At 35.9% G+C, this 20,300-nt stretch overlaps 1 protein-coding gene across 1 annotated transcript; it reads left to right on the forward strand.

The window, feature by feature from the left end:
- Nucleotides 1–319: 319 nt before the first annotated feature.
- On the forward strand, nucleotides 320–19,945 carry LOC110447711. The gene is made up of 14 exons (XM_021493583.1): nucleotides 320–737; nucleotides 2,132–4,721; nucleotides 9,773–10,223; nucleotides 10,555–10,750; nucleotides 11,140–11,280; nucleotides 11,773–11,955; nucleotides 12,341–12,611; nucleotides 12,847–12,979; nucleotides 13,760–14,297; nucleotides 15,182–15,239; nucleotides 16,303–16,502; nucleotides 16,845–16,953; nucleotides 17,350–17,595; nucleotides 17,965–19,945. Exons 2-14 carry the CDS (start codon nucleotides 2,147–2,149, stop codon nucleotides 17,985–17,987), a joined length of 5,124 nt encoding a protein of 1,707 aa, XP_021349258.1. The 5' UTR covers nucleotides 320–737; nucleotides 2,132–2,146; the 3' UTR covers nucleotides 17,988–19,945.
- The last annotated feature ends 355 nt before the right edge of the window (nucleotides 19,946–20,300 follow it).

The raw sequence follows: 20,300 nt of genomic DNA on the forward strand, positions 1-20,300 counted from the left end.
AGTCCACATATGCTATGATTTGTCATCAACAATTTACTATCGGAGAAGGTTAATTACCTAAATGATGTCATGCTTATTATCAGTAAATAGGATACACATCAAAGGATACGGAGACTGTATAATAAGCTTCAAAATAAATTATTTACGTCCAGGCTACCTATTGGCAAATTGATTATTCTAAGGTGTCCCAGATGTGCTGCACAATCGTAAATTAAAAAAAATCGAAAATCATACTGGGATATCGATTGGAGAGGATATACACCTTAGTACTCGTCATTTGTTCAGTATTTCTCGGGCAACCCGTCATATAACCTACACCAGCGTAGCTTATTAGCATCCACTTGCGTGCTGTTGGTTCGTGGAGTTTTTTCCTTGTGTTTGTCTACCCCTCTTGAACATGTCGTAAAATCATGTAGTGTTTGCATATTACTTATCGACGTGTATTTCCTAAGGATAAACCTATATCCATTAACATGTATGTGCTGTCATATAAACGCCTGTAGACTAAATGTTTCGAAAGTGAAACCAGGGATTTAGTTAAATGTAAACCAGGCGCCACACACCACTGACTTGTTATCTACGTTATTGAATTGTTATTCTTGACGACGCCCCCACTGGACCGTGACACCACACTGTCATGTATAGATTCTGAGAGACAAATATGAGGATGTACCGTCGCCATTTAAAATGATCTAACTCATCTGCTTAAAGGAAAAGATTCGGATACGAATTTCAAGGTAATTAGACTTATTATGATAGGTAAAGAGATGTTATTAGTTTTATTCTATATAAATCTGTCATTTATGAATAAGATTTAATAAGGATAATGATATAGTATGGACGTATCTTATTTATGAAACAAAATTAAGATAATTCTGCCCTGGAACATAATTATATACCCCCGTAAAAGGAGGCACGGTAGTCTAGTGGTAGGACGCAGGGCTCGTGACTGAAGGGTTGCGGGTTCGAGTCACGGCACGGCACTGTGTTGTATCTTTGAACAAGATACTTTACTCCGCTTGTACCAGTCTACTCAGCTGTAAATGAGTACGTGGTTGGGCAATGCTAGAATTGTAGAATGCTATCTGTGAGCGCCGAAATGGCAAAAACGGCTGTATGCTCCCTAATGAGTTGAGAAAGATATTGGCTGGTTACAAAGACCCTATAACCACGGATAATAATGTGTGAACCGCTTTGAGACGACCTAAGAACTAGGTTGTTGTAAAGCGGTATATAAGAACCTCGAATTTCATTATATTATATTATTATTATTTCTCTTTATTCAATCAAGTTCAAAGACTCAATGGTGACTTAGGACGATATCATTTAAGCGTTTTTTAAACGAAATATTTTTACTGACTTATTTAAAAGCCATCAATACTTCCTCTGCCTAATTAGTTGCTATATGCTATACATATTAAAATCTGGAATACTAAGCTGATCCGATAGCTTGTCTCACTGTTTGACAAGTCATTGACACGGGAACACTAGAGATGTGATATAATCAAATCTCCTACATGTATGACAGACTGCACATACAGGCGTTAACAATATAATTTTTAATATCGTTCTTAATTCTTTAGACTAAGTAAGTACATCAAATAACACTTTACTATAGCTAGCTAAGGGTAAAAACGAGTAAGCGTGCATGTCATTTAGAAACATATCAAGGTAAGCGGCAGTGTATTAAATTTGAGAAAATATCTTGGGTGCGAACAACCAACTCAAACAACTGGATTGTGTATAGTGTTAACGACGGCATGTGTATTGAATCGAATACGATTCGTTTTGTTTCTTAAGACTTGTGTTGGCTATGAGTAGGAAACATATTAAATCTTCAATGTGTATAATAAATCGGTTGAGCAGAGCTTTATTGTTCTCGTATCTACAGTCAGCTACATGTAAATGCGATTATCTTGCTCACCTCTGAATTAATTATATGGTTCGTTCGATTAAGCGTAGGTCCAATATCAGAAACATTTATCGCAGTCCGGGTTAGTCCGAGCGACAAGTCAGTATATAGAAATGAGTCTCTATTAACATAGACGTTACTGTATCTAATTTAAAAGGAAAAAACCGTCTAATTCTGTTTATGAATAAGACGATACTCAGTGTTATGTGTATTCTCTAGGTACTGGCCTTTACAATGACGGAAAACCGGGATAATGGTCTGGTGAATGACATGCCTACCCAGGATTATACCGCGGTGGGTTTAAATGTCTCGCCCCATAATGATGAGAATACCAGGGTAGACACCGACAACGGGGAGAAGTCGAACCATGCGGTAGTACAACCAGAAACACCCACCAGTCCTGTCAAATCAAGCCCTGATGGCAGTGAGAACCATGAAAAAATATCCGAGTCAGGAGTTGATAACAATCTAGGTGGTGGCGGCCAAGACGTAGTCAACACCAGCACAACTAGTGACGATCCTAGTCAATCGGAGGACGTTCAAAACAAAAAGGTAAACAATAACTTCCAAGGCAGTCAAGGACCAGGTTCTGAAGGTAGGGAGGAGGAGGTTGTATCTGCCTCGCTTTCAAAGAAGGACGTCGGTGATGATCCGCTGACACATTCAGGAGACATTGGTGGTAACAAAGAGAACCAATCCGAACTGCCAGTTAAGTATTTTATGTCAGATGATAACACTAAAGACACAATTAAATCAGTTGATGAAAGAGGGAATAATGGTGACAGTGGTGTAGAGTTTGACCAGAAAACTAAAGAAGGAAGTGATCACGATTATTCGGACACTTTCGAGGATCATTCAAAATCTGAACATTCGGAGCCTTCTTTCCCATCGTACAATAGCAAAAAAGAGGACAGTCATGAAAACAAAGTGATAATTGATAACCAAAACGGGACAAATGAAAAGGATACTACTCTGGAATTAGATTTACGAAATGATGTTGAATTAGAGCCAGAATTTACATCATCGCCACGTGTTCAGATAGCAGAGACTGCCGGTCAGCCTAAATTGAACAAAGTTGACGAACACACTAATCAGTCGGCAGCCAATAGGGAAGCAACTGACGCAAGGCCGTCTAGTCGTGCGTCCGTAGTTTCTGACGACGAAAATAGCCCCAACTCGGACAAAACATTGACAGAAGGTTCATGGCCTTCTTATGAACAGACGGAAGACGGTAAAAGTGGAGCGGAGGTCATCCAAGAAGACGCTGTACAAAACATAGGTAATCACGACAGTGAATTCAACGACGTCGCAAAGGAGCAAATTACTGTTGGTAATCAAGATAATTTAAAAGAAGAAAAGCATGTGAGTTTTTCTGATGATCCAAAAGTGAAAAGAAAAAGTTCTCGGTCGCCTGAACCGGCTGTGAAAGATACATCTAAGGAGTCAGATACCGTTTCTGAGGATAAAAAAGAGGAAATTACGCCAAGGGGAGGCGACGATACGCTAGATGATATAGAGGCTCTAACGACCATATCAGAGGTTAATCCTGTAGATATTGTAAGTACTCAAAAGCCTAATGATCAGGAACCAATAGCAAAAATAAATCTCACTAAATCTGAACTTGAAAAATCAGAAATGGCGGATGACATAGCACGCGCTGACGATATACCTAAACATGAGGTAGGAAATGATACTGATCATGAAACAGAGGAATTGACTTCTGAGGAGTTGTCTCGACCACAGAAAAAACAGAAGGAAGAACATGAACAAGATTCTAACGAAATAGGGGAAAGGCAACTAAGTAATACATCATCCCCTGAATCCACAAACCAACAAGAACGCCATCCGGATAATGATGTGTCTAGTTCTTCCGATAGAAATGAGAAACAAGAAGTTGAACACGAAACAACAGAAATCTATCAAAAAGCCGAGGTAACATCTCCGAAAGAGGATAATCCTGACTCGCAACAAAAGCACGAAAAACACACTGAGATGGAAGATGAAATAAACGGAGATAAAGATCAACAACAGCAGCAGCAGCAGCAGCAGCAGCAGCAACAACAACAACAACAACAACAACAACAGAGTTCAGATAATTCTGATAGATACATTAATTACAATGATGTCTTGAAACCTTCCGCAGAAGAACATTCTGTTCAGTCTGAAAAAGAACAACAACTTTCGGTCAACGATAAAACTCAGGAGAAAGATTACTTTGAGGATACCCGAAACCAAGAAACTGAAAAGTCTAACCATCCTAATCAAGAATCCGAAAGAAGCTTAAAGCCAGATGAAAGGGAACTTGGTGATCGCGAGGAAAATGCGCAGCAGACAACAAATGCTGAAAATGAACAAACTAAGCATCAAACAGAATCACAAGAACCAGTTAAACAGGAACAAAAACCAGAACCGGAAGTTGAGCCAGAACCGGAACCGGAGCCAGAGCCGGAGCCGGAGCCGGAGCCGGTGAGAATAACCCGTAATATAGATATAGACAACGCGGTTGACACAGTAAGCAATGTAGAAACTAGTGTTCAGGAACTACTAGTTGATATGAAAGAACTGATGGACAATTATCATCACAAGTTAAAATCACAACCGCTGGCAGAATTCGTACAGGACCTGGACAAATTCCGTGGGGATTTTAAATCCATGCACGATGCTTACCAAAAATGTGATACTATGTTCATACATTTAAATAAAACGCTTAAGGAATTACGAGTTTTAGGGGATGACTTCAACTCTCTAATGGACCGAAAGTTTCGGGAGGAGGAACTTTCGACATGGACAGTAGAGGTCGAAGATGACGGTAAGCAATTTATGTTGATTTTATTATCTATATTTGTTGCTTTTAAAGATATTGTAAATGTTTTGAAGTCAATATATTTCAAAGGTTTATTTACAATCATTGTAAAAGATGTTTTTTCTTCTCTATAGTAGTTTTTTTAGCATCAAATTGTATCAACATGGATTACGGCTCTGTCAGGTATTGTTCAAAGTCCAATCAACACTTTAAAATGCATTGCAAGGACACACAGACTGTATGGGCATACTTTCTTTGGTCCAGATCTGGGTGCTTATTTTCTCAAATAAAGCCTTAAGTCTAACTTTCACATGCACAAATTCCATCTATCTGTCTTCTTCAATATTTTAAACTTAAACAAGATATCAAGCTGGTCATACTTAATAAATTGGATCCTACTTGTTACTTAAGGTATTCAAAACATAATACATACAGTCGCATTGTTAGCTTAACAATTTTAATATGTCATTACATCTTGCTGTACATTTCCAATATTTACATTTTCTATACTAAGCTTATGGTGTGAGAGTATTTATCAATATTTTGAAGTGTTTACATAAGTTTTCGAACAATATGACTCCTTAATTAATGCGACAAATATTATTCCCATAACGACTAACTAACAAACAAACAAATCTAAGCTTCATTTGTCTCTACGCCTGCAAAGAGCCTTTGGAATGCATTAACATTGGTGACCGATCCATATAGATGAAGTATCCAAAACACCTGTTGTCGCAATGTAAACAAACAAAAGTCAATACTTTCGCTGAGACCAGCTTACTGTTATCAATGTTCATTTTGATACGTATTCACTTTTATTTACTCATGAAATCAGATATACCGTTGACTCTCCTACTTTGAGAGTCATTAATTTCTACCGCCGCAGTGATCCTCTAAACAGCGCCGACGTGCTGGGATTACATTGTCAAAGCGTTCCTCTCTTTCCTATCTATTTTGGCATGTTATTCAGAGGAAACCATCGATTTGTAGGATCGACACCCCAATGCCAACTGTCAGTTTTTATCAAAGGCAAGAGTGGAAGGTCTTTTATTCCCTTTGATGATTTTCCCGAATACTTAACGAAGGCCATTTTGGAGGAGGTCAGAGTTAAGAAGGACAACGTGATTCTGCGTAATTTGTGATGTGAATAGCCACGCAAAAATGAGCTTACGAGACGGCTAAATTGAAGTTGATATGTGAAAACAATGTAAATAGTTTGCCTCGAAATCAAATACAGTCTTAGTGTCTGTATGAGTAATAGTTTTCTTCTATAATTCTACTATACTGTATAATAACAGTTAAATAAAATAGAATAAATCAATTATAGGGTTTCGGTGTACAACCTTTAACACATGTTGCAACGAAAGCATTTGTCGAATAACGTCTGTTAAGGATGACCTAAATTACTTCTACAGAAACCTATTATATATGCATGTTCACTTTGATGGGATTAATGTACCCAGTATTTTACTTCAATAAGCTAAATTGCTTAGGTAATTGCTCGGGCGAATATGACATGTATAGTAACCAAGTAACCAATCAATAACCCCCTTCAAACTTTTACGTTACCATGGTAGCTTTTGCCTGCGATATAGTTATAAAAACATCTCTTCAAAATTGTCTTTAACGATAAAGGCTTCTCTGGACCTAGTTTTCTAAAAAATAGTTTTGTAAGGTTAGATCGATAAATACATTGTAAAATATATGACAAAGCGTACATGCCATACGTCCCATATAGCCCTCAGTAACTTGATAGTGTATACACGATGGTCTTGTCAATGTACATTCTGGACATTGATATCAACAATACGGTCACCATGCACCGATATCTTTTGTTATTTCATGTTGTTATGAGGTAGTGGCGTTCGTTCTATTTGACATATCAAGGACAAGATAACAACTGGTAATTATAGTCCAATCTGGCAATCGATATGATCACCTAGCCTATCGATCTTGATGGCATTCTATTTATACTCACGAGAAAAAAGTCGTTTATTAGAAACACATATCCTTGATTGCCGTATTGTATTACAGTTTATATATAATTTATATTAAATGTAGTGTGTACTAAGGAATATGGGTAGTATTGTCAGTTGGGATACAGTAAAGGCAAAATATCTATAAGACTACCAGGTGTGAATACTTTGGTATTAAAATCATGGTTTTTATCAGACAGGTATCACACACAATGATGGATCCCTTAAATCATAGATTATTCATACATATGCAAAACCGTGCTAGCTTAACACCTTAGGAAATTGAGTTGAAAGTACTATTTGGACAGAACGTTATATGTGCTTTCTAAATTGTTCAACATATAACAAGTATAGCCATTACATAATTTTACTTTAGAATTTGAAATTTGAATTTGAAAAGTGCTATTTCGACAAAAGTTCATAATTATTACGGTAACTAGGTATCTGTACGAGCATATTGTTAATAAAGGCCAACCCTAATAAGTTCAAAGTCAGGATCAATCAGAAAAAAAGATAGAAATATGTATACATTGGTTGTAATACGTATAACCCAAGAGTTCAATTAACGGAAGCTATTTATATATCTGTATGTGGTGAAATGTTAAGTGGTTTGTAATGTCGCAATCAGGTTTACACGCTTCAGTGATCAACAGCTTATGAAAGTCAATAGAACTTCAATATCCATTGAACAGACATATTATAGGAGTCCGTACCCCTTTATCGCCTATGTCGTTATGGGATTTGTTATTCAGTTAGACAAACACAGATCAAATTATATCGATTAATAACTTAGCTTAAGAACTAGTAAACGATATAGCATTTAATAGATTGTTATAATTCAAGTGTCTTCTTATATATTTATTCATGTCAAAATTTAAAAAAAATGTTTCCACAGCATAGAACGTATCTTTGAATATAACTTCTTTTTGAAACAACAGCCATATAATGTGTGTTATGTTGTGTGAGCATTTATAATTTGGTTAGGTTAGATCTGATCAAAATTGAATTCCATCAAGCTAATATTGCCAGACTGCATGGGGTGTCATATTAATAAAATGGAACTGTTTGGCAATCAGGCGATCAAATAAATCCACCCGCTGTGACCTGAAATTTAAAGAGGATATCAATGCGCCAGGAAGTTTTTTGGTCCATTTCAACACAACGTTTAAATGAGTAATTATGGTGGTTTTGAATGGACTGTTATGTAGGTATTGGAGGGAGGTGTCGCTGTGTGTAAGGACCAAATCTATGCAAAATTGTGAAGTCTAATCACAAAGGTGTCACTGCTTTCAGTTCATTTGTTAAGTTTATATTCTTTCCTACCTATTGTTTAACTGAGAAAATGAGAACTGTTGTTTTCCCTTGGTTATTTATGAATTGAAGCGGAACTTTTCTTTTTTCCCTACCTCATGAATAAAGGCAACTACAGTGCAATTTGTGCAATTTCAAATCTAATATGAAATAAAAATAGAAAAACAAATCGAAGCGTGAATGAGCGAAAATACCAAAACACAATATTTGGAAATGTACTTAGCTAATTTATCAAAATAAATTTACTTCAACCACTTTGTCTCACTTCTAACATTCTAAACAATAGGAGTATATGTATACATACGATTGGTGTTCTGGTGAGATAATGCTATCCTTAGGCGATGTATGTGTGATGTCTATTGTAGTCATTCAGTTTCTTATAATAGTACATGTGTACATAGAACAAAGTGTAGATTGTTGACACGACCAAATAATGTCGAACAAAACTGTGGTATAACATCCAGTTACAACTTCCAACCAGTAGTAGTACACACTTAATAGCTGTAATTTAAAATGTGTGCATATCTAACGATCTTTATGTGCCTCAATTTCTGTATTTCAGTCACAGGTTTATAAACTTGAACACTATAATAGTGTGACATTGTGCATAGATTTATCGATGTTTAAGTGTGTTTACATATCACTACAGGTATTCGGCGTTGGTTTACACGTAGTATGGGTTCACTAATTACATCTACCGAAACATACATGGTATATGCACATTCAAAGCTATACTCATCAAATATAAATATAATGCCGAATCAGAGGGTCGTATTTCTTCTTTGAACTCATAAGTATACAGCTGACAGAAGCATATTATACTACATTAAAAGTAAAGTTAATGTGTAATTGAATCTGGGCATGTTTAACTTAAATACATGAGTAGTCAAATAGGTTTGTATATAAGTTAAAGAAAGTTAAAGTATATACATGTAAAACTAATTTAAGACTGTCCGATATATATGTAAAACCTACGTAATGTACAACTTAAATTAGCCCGATATCTATTATATTTGGTCACAGTGTTTCTCATTAGACACGATTTTATTGGATTATAATAGGATTAATTATTGCAAAGAAGAAAAAAAATGTTTTAATTAAATGTGATTTACAGCATACAAAATGTTCCATCCCATTTGCCACATAAAACAGAAAATTACAAGCCAAAGAGGATAACTCAAATGTTTGAACCTGTAAATGAAAAACATTGATATATAACATTAATGTTCAATTCCTTTGGTATGTCTGGTCCATATTGAGACTGATTCTTTATCTAAAGCCATACAATCGTAACATTCTTTGTATTAACACTGAAACATAAAAGAATTATCGGTCGTTACATAATGTCAGTGCTGTGAACTGGACCAAATAGATCAGGTAACATGGTATCAATCTTAATTCATAAACCATAAATCCCCAAAAACCTCATTTGTGATTTTGTCGCAAAATAAGGTATGACAGAAGAAGGGTTCATTTTCCGGGAAATGTGTACATATGAAGGAAAAACGTAGATAAAAGGTTGTTTTTTAAATAGGAAAATGAAATACATGTATTTCTAAATGTTTTTAGCAAACTATGCTAACTTTCCTTAGTTTCGTAATAACCAATTACTGTTTGACATTTACCTATGTGTATTATGTTTGGATCATAAATACATGTTTAGTAAGAAGCTACACCTTTCACGTCATACTAAGTAGTATTGCTGCATCGGATTAAACAACTCATTGCAATTCCAAGTAAATCTAGAAATAAAACATTCTGTATTTGTAGAAAAAGAACGAATAAAAGCTGAACGAGTGGCCGCCACAAAGACAGCAATAGCGAAGGCAGCAGACGCGCGAGCGTTTGTAGCAAAGGCGGCAATTGCTGTGTCTGAATCAAACTTGCTTGCCGGAGAGTGTGAAGCTGACGCCGCCGATGCCGCATCAACAGCTGCTCGAGCACTGGAACTAGCACAGAACGCAAGAAAGGAAGTCGAAGACGCTTTACAAGCTGCAGAGGAAAAACGCAAATCGGAGGAGATAGCTCATGAACGGGCGGCAGAGAGAGCAAGGAAAAAGGCGGAGGAGGAGAAAAAGAAACAAATCGAGGAAGACAAGCGAATAGCAGTAGAAGCCAAGAGGAAAGGGACGTCATTTGCCGATGAAAAGAAGCGTACACTTAATGAAAAAGCTCACAAAGAAGCTGAGCGACGCAACCCAAAGAACTGGCGTCGGCTTGTGTAAGGAAATTACTAGCATTTCTCTTTAACATTAACATAACATATTCTGCAAGGATGGCGTTTTACGAAACTTGCTAACAAAAATAAAGTCTTTTCAAATCTTTTGTTAATAATAATTTGGACATCAAGAATATGATTAAGATAACAGTAATTCTACCATTTAAAATATCATGTGTTTAATTGTCATCGCTCTAATAATATGTACGTGTAACATTATATTGTACTAAATACTTCGAAAACATTTTACTTCACAAACATACATACATAAATGCATAGAGTGTCATTATGCATGCACAAAATAGATACACTATTCTTTCTTCATTTACCACAGCTATAGCGCTGATGGCGGAGATTTTGACCCTGGCGTTGGTTGTATCCTTCGGGCTATTGACAACTGTCTGGGCCGGGACGATGTTAACGTGGTCAGAGTTGATCAGATGTCGGGAGTTTTAACCCTTGTGGATAATGAGGAGCTCATTAGCAACATCATAAAGATTACACCAACAGACGCTGAACGGAGATTTACGGTATTAGAAAATACCAACAGTCATCGTTAAATCATTAAAAAGTTCAATAACATATTATGTTTTAAATTTAAAACTTCCATGGGTATATGTATATCGAGAGGTCGTTTCAGTAAATATCTATTGAAGTTATGATTTCCTGTATACTCAACATTTGAGTATTTAATTAGCATATTTAAATAAAAGGGAAATACATCAGTTTTAATTGATAGGTCAACATTATATTGATGACATATGTATTGCAAATGAAAATCGCATTCTACAATTACAATTGTGACAGCGACAGAAACTATTAACTTCATTTAGTATATTTACGAACAATTGAATATGAAACAGAAAAATAATCCTTATTTCAAAATTTTGGGTATATCATTAACATTTTCCTGTAACAGTTTGAGGAGCCGGTGGCGTTAGCCATTCCACACTGTCTACCCAGGGCCGTGGCGGGCAGAGAAGTCGTAGTAAAGACACGAAGTGCTAATGGGAAATGGGTGGAACTACCTACGAAAGACGCCGTTTTTGAGGACATGAAGGTGAAGAGATTACTACTTATAAATACCACGTTGCATTTTGAAATGAAATATAAAATATGTCATATGATACCAAATTAAACAGCTGAATCGCATAAAAGGACTAGTCTAAATATGTTCAGTACTACATTGTATAAGGTGAAAGCGTTGGAAAAACTGAAGTAAATGACACTAATTTCATGAAAATTGCACTGGTTACCAAAATGATCTACTGTAGAATCATTTATTTTCGTGGGGTTAAAATTTCGTGGCTTTCATATACTAGCCTGTTCCAAGGACATTATATTTCGCTGATTTCTGATTTTCCCCTTTCTATATCATACCAAATTGATATTTTTCGTGGGGCTTTAATTTCGTGGATTTTTTGTTATCCACGAAATAAACGAAATTTAATGTCCCACGAAAATTTATGATTTTATAGTAAATTAAAACCGTTATCATGTATTTTTTTTAATTTTTGTATTAATGTAGCTATAAATATATTGCTTTTTTCAGGAGATGCGCTTTGGAGAAGCTCAGACTCGAAGATTTGGTGTCTTTGCGGTGGTCCTTAGACTAAAGAAGGATACACTCACATTTGTCCGTAAAGGAAACAAAGTACACACGGCTGTCGATGCGCGAGTTTCTTTTACGAGCCCCCCTGGCATGTTCAAGACCAACACTAATTTTACTGTGGAGGTACATATCGAGCTTTCACATCTATTTCATTATGAATGTTATTTTCATTTTAACTATTGAATTATTACAATAATTTTCTTTTAAATTGATACTTCTGAGAGGTCAAATATGTGTCTCCTAAATAGCTGGTCTATTATGTTTTTTGGTGTTTTTTTATCGACTTACGTTTTTAAAACTTATATTTGTGTGAATAGCTTTATAATTTATTTTCTTAAGTTTTAGAGTCTGATTGTTTCCTGCTTTTCGAAGCAGATTTGTGTTTATTGGAGTCTTTCATGTTGATATTTTTTCCGGTATTGTCAATGGCTGTTGATGCTTGGCTGTATATTTTCTGATTAATGCCATGATGTGTCTGTGATCTATATAACATAAAATATTGTTTTAGGTTCAACAAATTGACCAGACGGCGATTGCATCCCTTAAGCACAAACACCCAGTGGAATGTGGCAACCTCATGGCGTGTAGTCCTATTATGAAGTTCAGCATCCAAAACAGGAAATTCAACAAGACCCTCACCATGACACTACCCATACCTCAAAACCCTACCCGACCCAAGAGGCCTAGTACAGCAGTTGCGTCCGCGCCGAAGGAGGACAAATCTGAACAACGCCCTGTAACGGCCCGACCACTTGTCTCATTCAATGCAAATAAGGAAGGTAGGGTAGAGTCTTTACTGTTATATTCTCTGATTACGCTAAGTTTACGTATCGTGGCAAGCTGTAATAGCAACGTTTGGATTTATTCATGAAAGATTTCCAAACAAGATAAGGTAAAGGTAACACTGTCTTAAACGCAATACCGGTACATGGAAAAGTCAACGTCAGTTTCATTTTTTTTAAAGAAACGTTTATTTTAGTAAAACACCTATGTCTTGTCTTGCTTTCTTAACAGAGGAGATAGAAGAAGAATTGCACCTGTTGGTTTGCGAGGAAGGTTGCCTGTGGACCAAACTAGCTGATGTCAGTATTGTACAAGCCAAGAATAAAGACATCGTGACCGTGGAGGTCAAGGAACCTCATGACCGGCAAGTGATCAAACTCGATACAATAAACATTTTATTAGATATTGATAGCCAGCGCACATGCATTTACAGTGCCTAACGATATAACAAAAAGAAGTATGATTTTGGTGTCAATAATGCAGAATGTAAAATGACACAGATTCACATATGAAGTAATTTATTATAATCTGCGTTTGAGTAGACCAAACCTACTCAGATGACAAACTCGTGGTCATCAACAAGATATTTTGTTATTTTCTCATTCTATATTTCATGTTTGTGTACTTTTGCACTTAATAAATTCATGGTTTCCTGTTCAGCGGTTTTCAAGACATGTGCAGTTAACCAAATCATCATATTTTACTATAAATTTTGGTAATGTTTAGACCAAAAACGTGCAACAATTATGCATAACTTATCACATATTGAAGTAATTTATACAATTATAATATATTTTTTGTAAAAATTTGTTTCAATAGAATTACAGTAGCCTTCAAAACAAATCACGGAACAAACATATTTAATATATATATACTTGTATATTTACGTTTGCAACCTTTAGTTTGGCACGGGAGTGTTCGTATTTCTACTATATACTTTTCAAAAAAAATACATTAACCATAATGCATTTTTAAGATTAATGCAGGGATGCGTTTATGCAAGTTTTTTCTGACTAGGTAAAATAACTAACAACGATGCAAAGAGCTTTGACACCTTAAAGATGCAGTTCATCAATTTTGAAATTTGGTTTAGACAGGTCATAATGTACATAGAGTGGTATATAAGTGTATGCTTCTGTTTCAGCTTCCTAGTGATACGTACGGGTCTAGGAGTTGGTCCCGCAAAGCTGGAGACGGCAGCAACGTTGCTGGATAGATCTGTTACTCAAAGATCTATCAATGTTTTCCTGCGACAGCTGAACACCAACCTTAACCAGGTCGCCGTAGGATCCAGTAAGATTAGCAAAACAGAAAAGGAACTGAAAAAGCTGGCTGCAGAAGGTTATGATGACGGTCCGGCACCGAGTCGTGAAATCGTTGTGAAAGAAGGACAGATGATCAGACTTGCATTTAGAGGAAATGTACACTGTACAACAGAGAATGCAGTGCTTCAGTTTATTTACAACACGCACATCAAATCCAAAGTACGCTTCTCAATCCTTGAGACGGATCGTTTCGCACAGAAGGGATTTAACTGTTACCGGGGTTTCTCTCAGATATATACCAACGTGCTAGTGCCAAAGCCGGTCCCGCCCACCGACAAACCAAAGCAGAAACAGACAGTCGCGGAAATGATAGAGGAGGAGAAATTAGTGGCCGAACTACTTATGAGCATCCCAAAGGTTAGTTGTGGGTGTGATTGGTTTAGTTCTAAGGAAAAAATAAGGTTCTATGAAGGCAGTGTCCAACGATAATATGAGGGCTTCTTAAATGTCACTTTTCAAGCAAGCACGTTACTGAAAAAAACAGTAGTTGCGATTGCTGTAGCTTCTCAAACCAAATATCTTCAGTATTACCTAGGTTATAACACCTACGCCTCTACTTGCCTCTTGCGAACCAGTAAATGAATTGGTAGGCAGATGCTTTCCACATAACCTGCAACGACAAACGTACTCATACTTGCCTGATTAATATCGTTATATATTGCGCACTGTACATAGGATTCGTTACCATAACATGCATATCAAGTAGCTTCTTTATCTTAAATCGCATTGATTTGGTGAATGCGCGGAGGCAGGTTTCAATTAAGTTAGACGCATAGAAGAGTTCATTTACATGTATTAATCACACAAAAAAAAGGATTGAATAAGCATTAATTGAAAATATTCTCTCCGTAAATCTATCACATCAGCAGATAGCTTCCTTTCGATTTTTACCTGTTTACTGTTGTTGCTGGCAAAGTTGCTGTCATCACAATATTGTAATTTCTTTGCACATATTTGCAACAAATCAATGCGCTTGAAACAAGTGTTACTGTATTGGGTACACTTTTTAATCCATGATCGATCCTTGCAAATCAATGTGTAGATTAATATAGATTGAACCATTTTGAAGAAATACAGTGCCCTTGCCGTCCAAAACTTAAACAAGACTGAAAAATAATCAATACAATCCTTAACTGATTACTGTTTCGTATTTCAAATAATGCTACTCAATCCAGATGCTCTGTTATTCCAGACTGATGATATCAAATTTAAAAGCACATGTCCCCTTGTTCTTATTCCAGCCGGAACCTGAGCCTCCCAAACCGCTCTGCACCGCTCCCATAAAGATCAACGCAGAAGGTAGGTATACTACATACTATCCAATGCAACAGACGATTCTTTCTACATCTGTGTGGACAGATGGTATCATTTTGTGAACTGGGGAGGATTGGTATTGCCGTCGAGTTTTAATAAAGGCATAGCTCAGCCGTGTGAGTAGTGTCTGTCTCATTTTTATATCATTTCATTTGTAAGGTGCAGAATACTACTACGGTAATTTAAAGTTAGGCAAAGGGACGTACCTGTCAGTGTGTTCATTCAATTTGGTATGTGTTTTTATTTGAATAACTTTCACGTGATTCCACTTCTTATGTCTCAGTTTGCTTTTTATATAAATTGGCTTCTTCGATATTGATCTGGTATTGTCTTTCGAATTTAAACCTTAAACCCGCATCGATTTACGTGTATACGCGGCAGACGTAATGAACATCTCTCCTGGGCCGGGATTAATGGGACGACATCAACTATAGTGTCAAAATATCAGTTGAATACGGCAATACCAGTCTAGATTACGAATTCATTGCTCGGAACGGAACATGCGTTGATAATTGACCCCTTTGTAAGATTTGTTCAATTAGAAAATGTTCCGGGTAATTTCTGAAACCGTGTTATAATGATTGTTTTATTATACATACAGGATCTTACATGGGTTTCCATTTCATAAGAGATTTATGAAAATTCGTGACGAGTTTCATAAATTTCATATGAAATGAAAAACGAGTGTAAGATCTTTTTTTATCACATAATCAAGATTTGTGGGATTTATTCGTGTAAAGCGACAATTTTCATGCAACCTTGAAATGTAAAAAGCCGCCATTATGACTCTATGTACATTATGACCTGTCTAAACCAAATTTCAAAATTGATTAACTGCATGGCTGATAGGTCATAATACAAGGGTTAGGTATAATACGCAAAAAAAATATGACATGGGTATATTCACTGGATAACACAACACATTATGTGATAAACATATGTATTACTTGATGTCAAATAGATCAAACGTTTTATGTATTATCATGTTATATTACATTTGTACTAGAAAATGACTTAGTCTAAGTAAATACTACTATTTGTCGTACAGGTCCTGATACACAAGACGTGCTCATGTACCTGGCCGGGGAACTTGGCGAGGAGTGGAAGAAGCTGGCTCAGTACCTTAACCTCAAGAGCGTGCGGATACAGGCTATCCTCAGGCAGAACAACATGAACCCTGACCCAAAGAAGATCCGGTATGACATGTTGGTTACCTGGGCTAAGCGGATACCGCGGAGTGCCAACAAGGTAGGCTCAGGACCAAGACTCAACGTGAAAATCACTATGTAATTCGATGATAAATGAATATTTCATTCAATTTACTGACACCTTCCTTGAGCTTCTGGTGATTTTTTTTTTTTTTTGTCTCAGTGAGTTTAATTTTACCTACGTGACACTATCAAGCAGTATAAATATCAGTTTCCAAGTCTAGTTCTGTCGCTAGATGTCTTTGCTTTACACTAGCTTAGTTAAAAAAAACATTTTATCTGAATTCATTGTAATGAATGTAATCAAATTCCTGTAAAATTATTGATGTTTTTAATTTGAATTGAACATCTGTATACTTAATATTTATGTTGATGTTGCCAGATGGACATATTAGCTCATGCACTGTTGGCCAGTGGACGAGGAGACCTTGCAGAGGAACTCCGAGAACGTGACGCAGAATTCCGCCGCACGCGAAGTGTCGCTCTGCGAGGTATAAAACAAATCAGATTTTGATGAACGACTTACTAATGAATGTGTACACTGAATTTAAATTTTAAAAATGTCAATTTGGTTGAAAATAACTACAAAGTATTTGAAAGGCAACATACATTGAGACGCATACTTTACATGTACTATACACAAAAAAAGACACAAGTTGCAGAAAATATATGTTCTAGACATTAACGTCAACAAACATTATTTCCGAGAGGTCTTTATTTTGCTTACTTGTAAAATCAATAAACTCCACAGTCAGAAACCCCATTCTGGAGACAATTTATATCAAACGGTTCAATTATTCGAGCTCCAGACATTGTAATCGCAGAGTTTGGCTGTATGGAATGTTATAAGACGTCAAACCGAGAAACAAAATCCTGTTTGACTTCAGATACTTACCTGAACCGAGCCTTTGTGAAGGTAGCACAGAATCCGACCGCCGTCAAGGAATGGAAGATGATCGCCAAGCGACTTGGTGTCTCTGACATGGACGTGACAGAAATTGAGCGGACCAAACCCTCCATCCAGGAGAAGTGTTACCACAGTCTTCGCAAATGGCAGACGACGGTTGGCGAACAGGCGTCACTTCCGGTGCTTGGTGCTAAACTACGTTTGTGTAACTACAGGGGACTCGCAAGTATGTCAATAGTGTGTTATTGAGCAAACGTGAATAAGAGATATTGTAATGTGAATTAGAAATTACTGCAGGGTGATGAAGTATCCCAAAAAATGTATAAAGAGTTAATTATAAAAGGTTTATAATTTAAAAACAATCGAAATTCAGTTTTTGCATAGAGATGTTTCTGAAAATTATCAATTTTACAAAGATATGAAATAAAATGGAGTATCAAACAGGAAGGCTTTGAGAAAAAATATACTTCAACTGTAACAATCGTATAAATAATTTAGGCATCAACAATAATATTTCACTAGGTGGTAAACTAGCACACTGAAAACACGCTTATTTAGTAGTTATATATGTTATCTTGATTTTGTCACATTGCAGGGGACATCGAAACGATAGGATGAGGCGGATCGGCTGTTGGAATTAGAGGGTAGAGTCATCGCCCTTTATTCGAAACAGAAAGGAAAATATCTCTACCGCCATAGCTTCAGCTTTTTCAGTACAGTGAATATTGCCTCAATACAATATCACCCGGAATCTTCTGCAGAGAATGCATGTAGTTATCTAAATATACACAGTGGGAACTCGTTCCTGATCATACAAGGTGAACAGGGGGAAATAGTTCCTGATCATACAAGGTGAACAGGGGGAAATAGTTCCTCGTTGTGCGATGTAAACAGTGGTAAATAGATTATAATGATACAATTTAGCTAGTGGGAAATAATTCCTACTTCTACATTATGTACAGTATGAAATAGTTCCTGATTATACAATGCATGGTTCAAAAAAGCAACACTTGCAAGTTGGTCCGTGTTATTGTTCCCTCCACATTGCTGGAAAAGCATACTATCCGTAATTATTCAACACAATTTTACAGCCTACATATTTTACAGCCTACATGTTATGTTAGTACTCTCGCCAAGTCATTCCGGTTGTTTGTTTTACACCGACTTGATAAGCTTTGTAATGTGATGTATGGTTGTGTAACAGTCAACACGTTATTCTATAGCTGTACGATAATGAAAGAGACTATATATTCTTATACATGTATATATATATATCCAAATTATTCGTTATTTTAAACGTTTTGATAACAAACGTTTCCTGATTGAACAAGTACGTTGTTTATGGATTGCTTCTACATGCATTCGTTCTGAGTTTACCTGTCAATGTTTCCGTTTCTCTTGACTCGAACGAATTAATTCTGTGATAGTTTTCGTTGTAATGTTATATTAACATGTCTACAAATCTAATGTAGTTTTCCATCTATACTTCATTTTGTTATTACTCTTTGGTTCTACACACACATATATATATATATATCTTATGAAATGGAAATGTATACCAAAACCCGTCCAGATAGTTATTTTCATGTAAAGCCACGTCAGAAGATGATGCCATTTACATAATGTCACGCGAAGATGTCCCCCTAAATTAATAAGTTATTTTTATTTTGATGTGTTTATATTTGTCTATTTGTTTCATTTTAGTAATGTTATCATACATGCAGAACACATATACATTACCGTCTGTCTACATTAAGTTGTGCACCTATATAAAATATATAAGCAATACCCGTGTAATCCTGTTTAAAATTATTTACTTTAGGAATAGCTGAAATAAATATATTTTACATGTATATCAGTCGTCCTCATTGATGTTTAAAATTAATTTCTTCTGGTTCAGAAATTATACACGTAGAAATATCCAAATTAATTTCTTCTGGTGTTTTGAGGAATATTGATTTGACAAGAATATGTTTGAAGGTTATATGTATTCGTTGACGATGAAACATTCGACATCAAACAGCAGATCTGCAATAACTTCTAAGAGATGGGAGGTAACTCTTGTGATTTTTCAACCCCTGCTGGTAACGTTATACAGACAAGTCGCCTTCCAATATTTGATCAAGATTATTAATTATTTTCAGGAAAAAAATAAGACTCTTCAGAGTGTTTCACGATTCTATTATTTAGGATAAATACTAAGCTTAAAACTTCTTTTATTACACATGTAATGTACATATCATCTTGATTATAAGTATGCCGTGTAAAGGTGTATAATAGATTTTTCCTACCTAAAGCTTCCTGTGTTATTATTGTTACCAAAGTATCTGTGATACGAATGTAAACTACAAATCATTGCCTTTAGAATTAAAAAATATTTCATATGAATAATGTTTTCCATGTGTTTTTATATAGGCTATATAACTGTAAATCGCAGATATTTTGTGAATCACGTATTTTCCTGATTTTGATTCCAATGGCTTATTCGCGCCGGTTTGAAATTGCGAAATGAAAAATAAGAGGTATGTATATCTTGTCAAAATGTGTTTGAATAAACATATGTGTGAATAAAAATTTCAAGCAAAAATAAAGTGATTTTCAGTATCATGCACTGTAAAGCGTCTCTATTTAAAAATATTTTAAGCTTCGACAGCAACCTTGTTAAACATAATTTAGATAATGCAATACAGAGAAATGTTTTGGTCGTGGATTTTATATTCTCACATACTGTTTAAAGTATTCGCGATATATCATTAAGTGATTTACAAGCATGTACATGTAAATTAGGCTAAATTGATTCAGTTGATGAGACGCTTATTACGCCCATGCATCAGAGCCGGTTCCTCAGCTTTCTCTTCTTCAAAGACGTAATGTATAGTGTAGTATCTTTCACGAAACACTTCTGAACGCTCCATTGATTTAAACATATTT

Source organism: Mizuhopecten yessoensis, unplaced genomic scaffold (assembly GCF_002113885.1).
Source record: "Mizuhopecten yessoensis strain PY_sf001 unplaced genomic scaffold, ASM211388v2 scaffold3575, whole genome shotgun sequence".
Classification (NCBI taxonomy): Eukaryota; Metazoa; Mollusca; class Bivalvia; order Pectinida; family Pectinidae; genus Mizuhopecten; species Mizuhopecten yessoensis.

Coding starts and splice junctions, on each gene's coding strand:
- LOC110447711 (XM_021493583.1), top strand. CDS start 2,147: ATGACGGAAAACCGGGATAATGGTCTGGTGAATGACATGCCTACCCAG. Junction 10,751..11,139: donor ACGCTGAACGGAGATTTACG/GTATTAGAAAAT, acceptor TTCCTGTAACAG/TTTGAGGAGCCGGTGGCGTT. Junction 12,980..13,759: donor GTCAAGGAACCTCATGACCG/GCAAGTGATCAA, acceptor CTTCTGTTTCAG/CTTCCTAGTGATACGTACGG.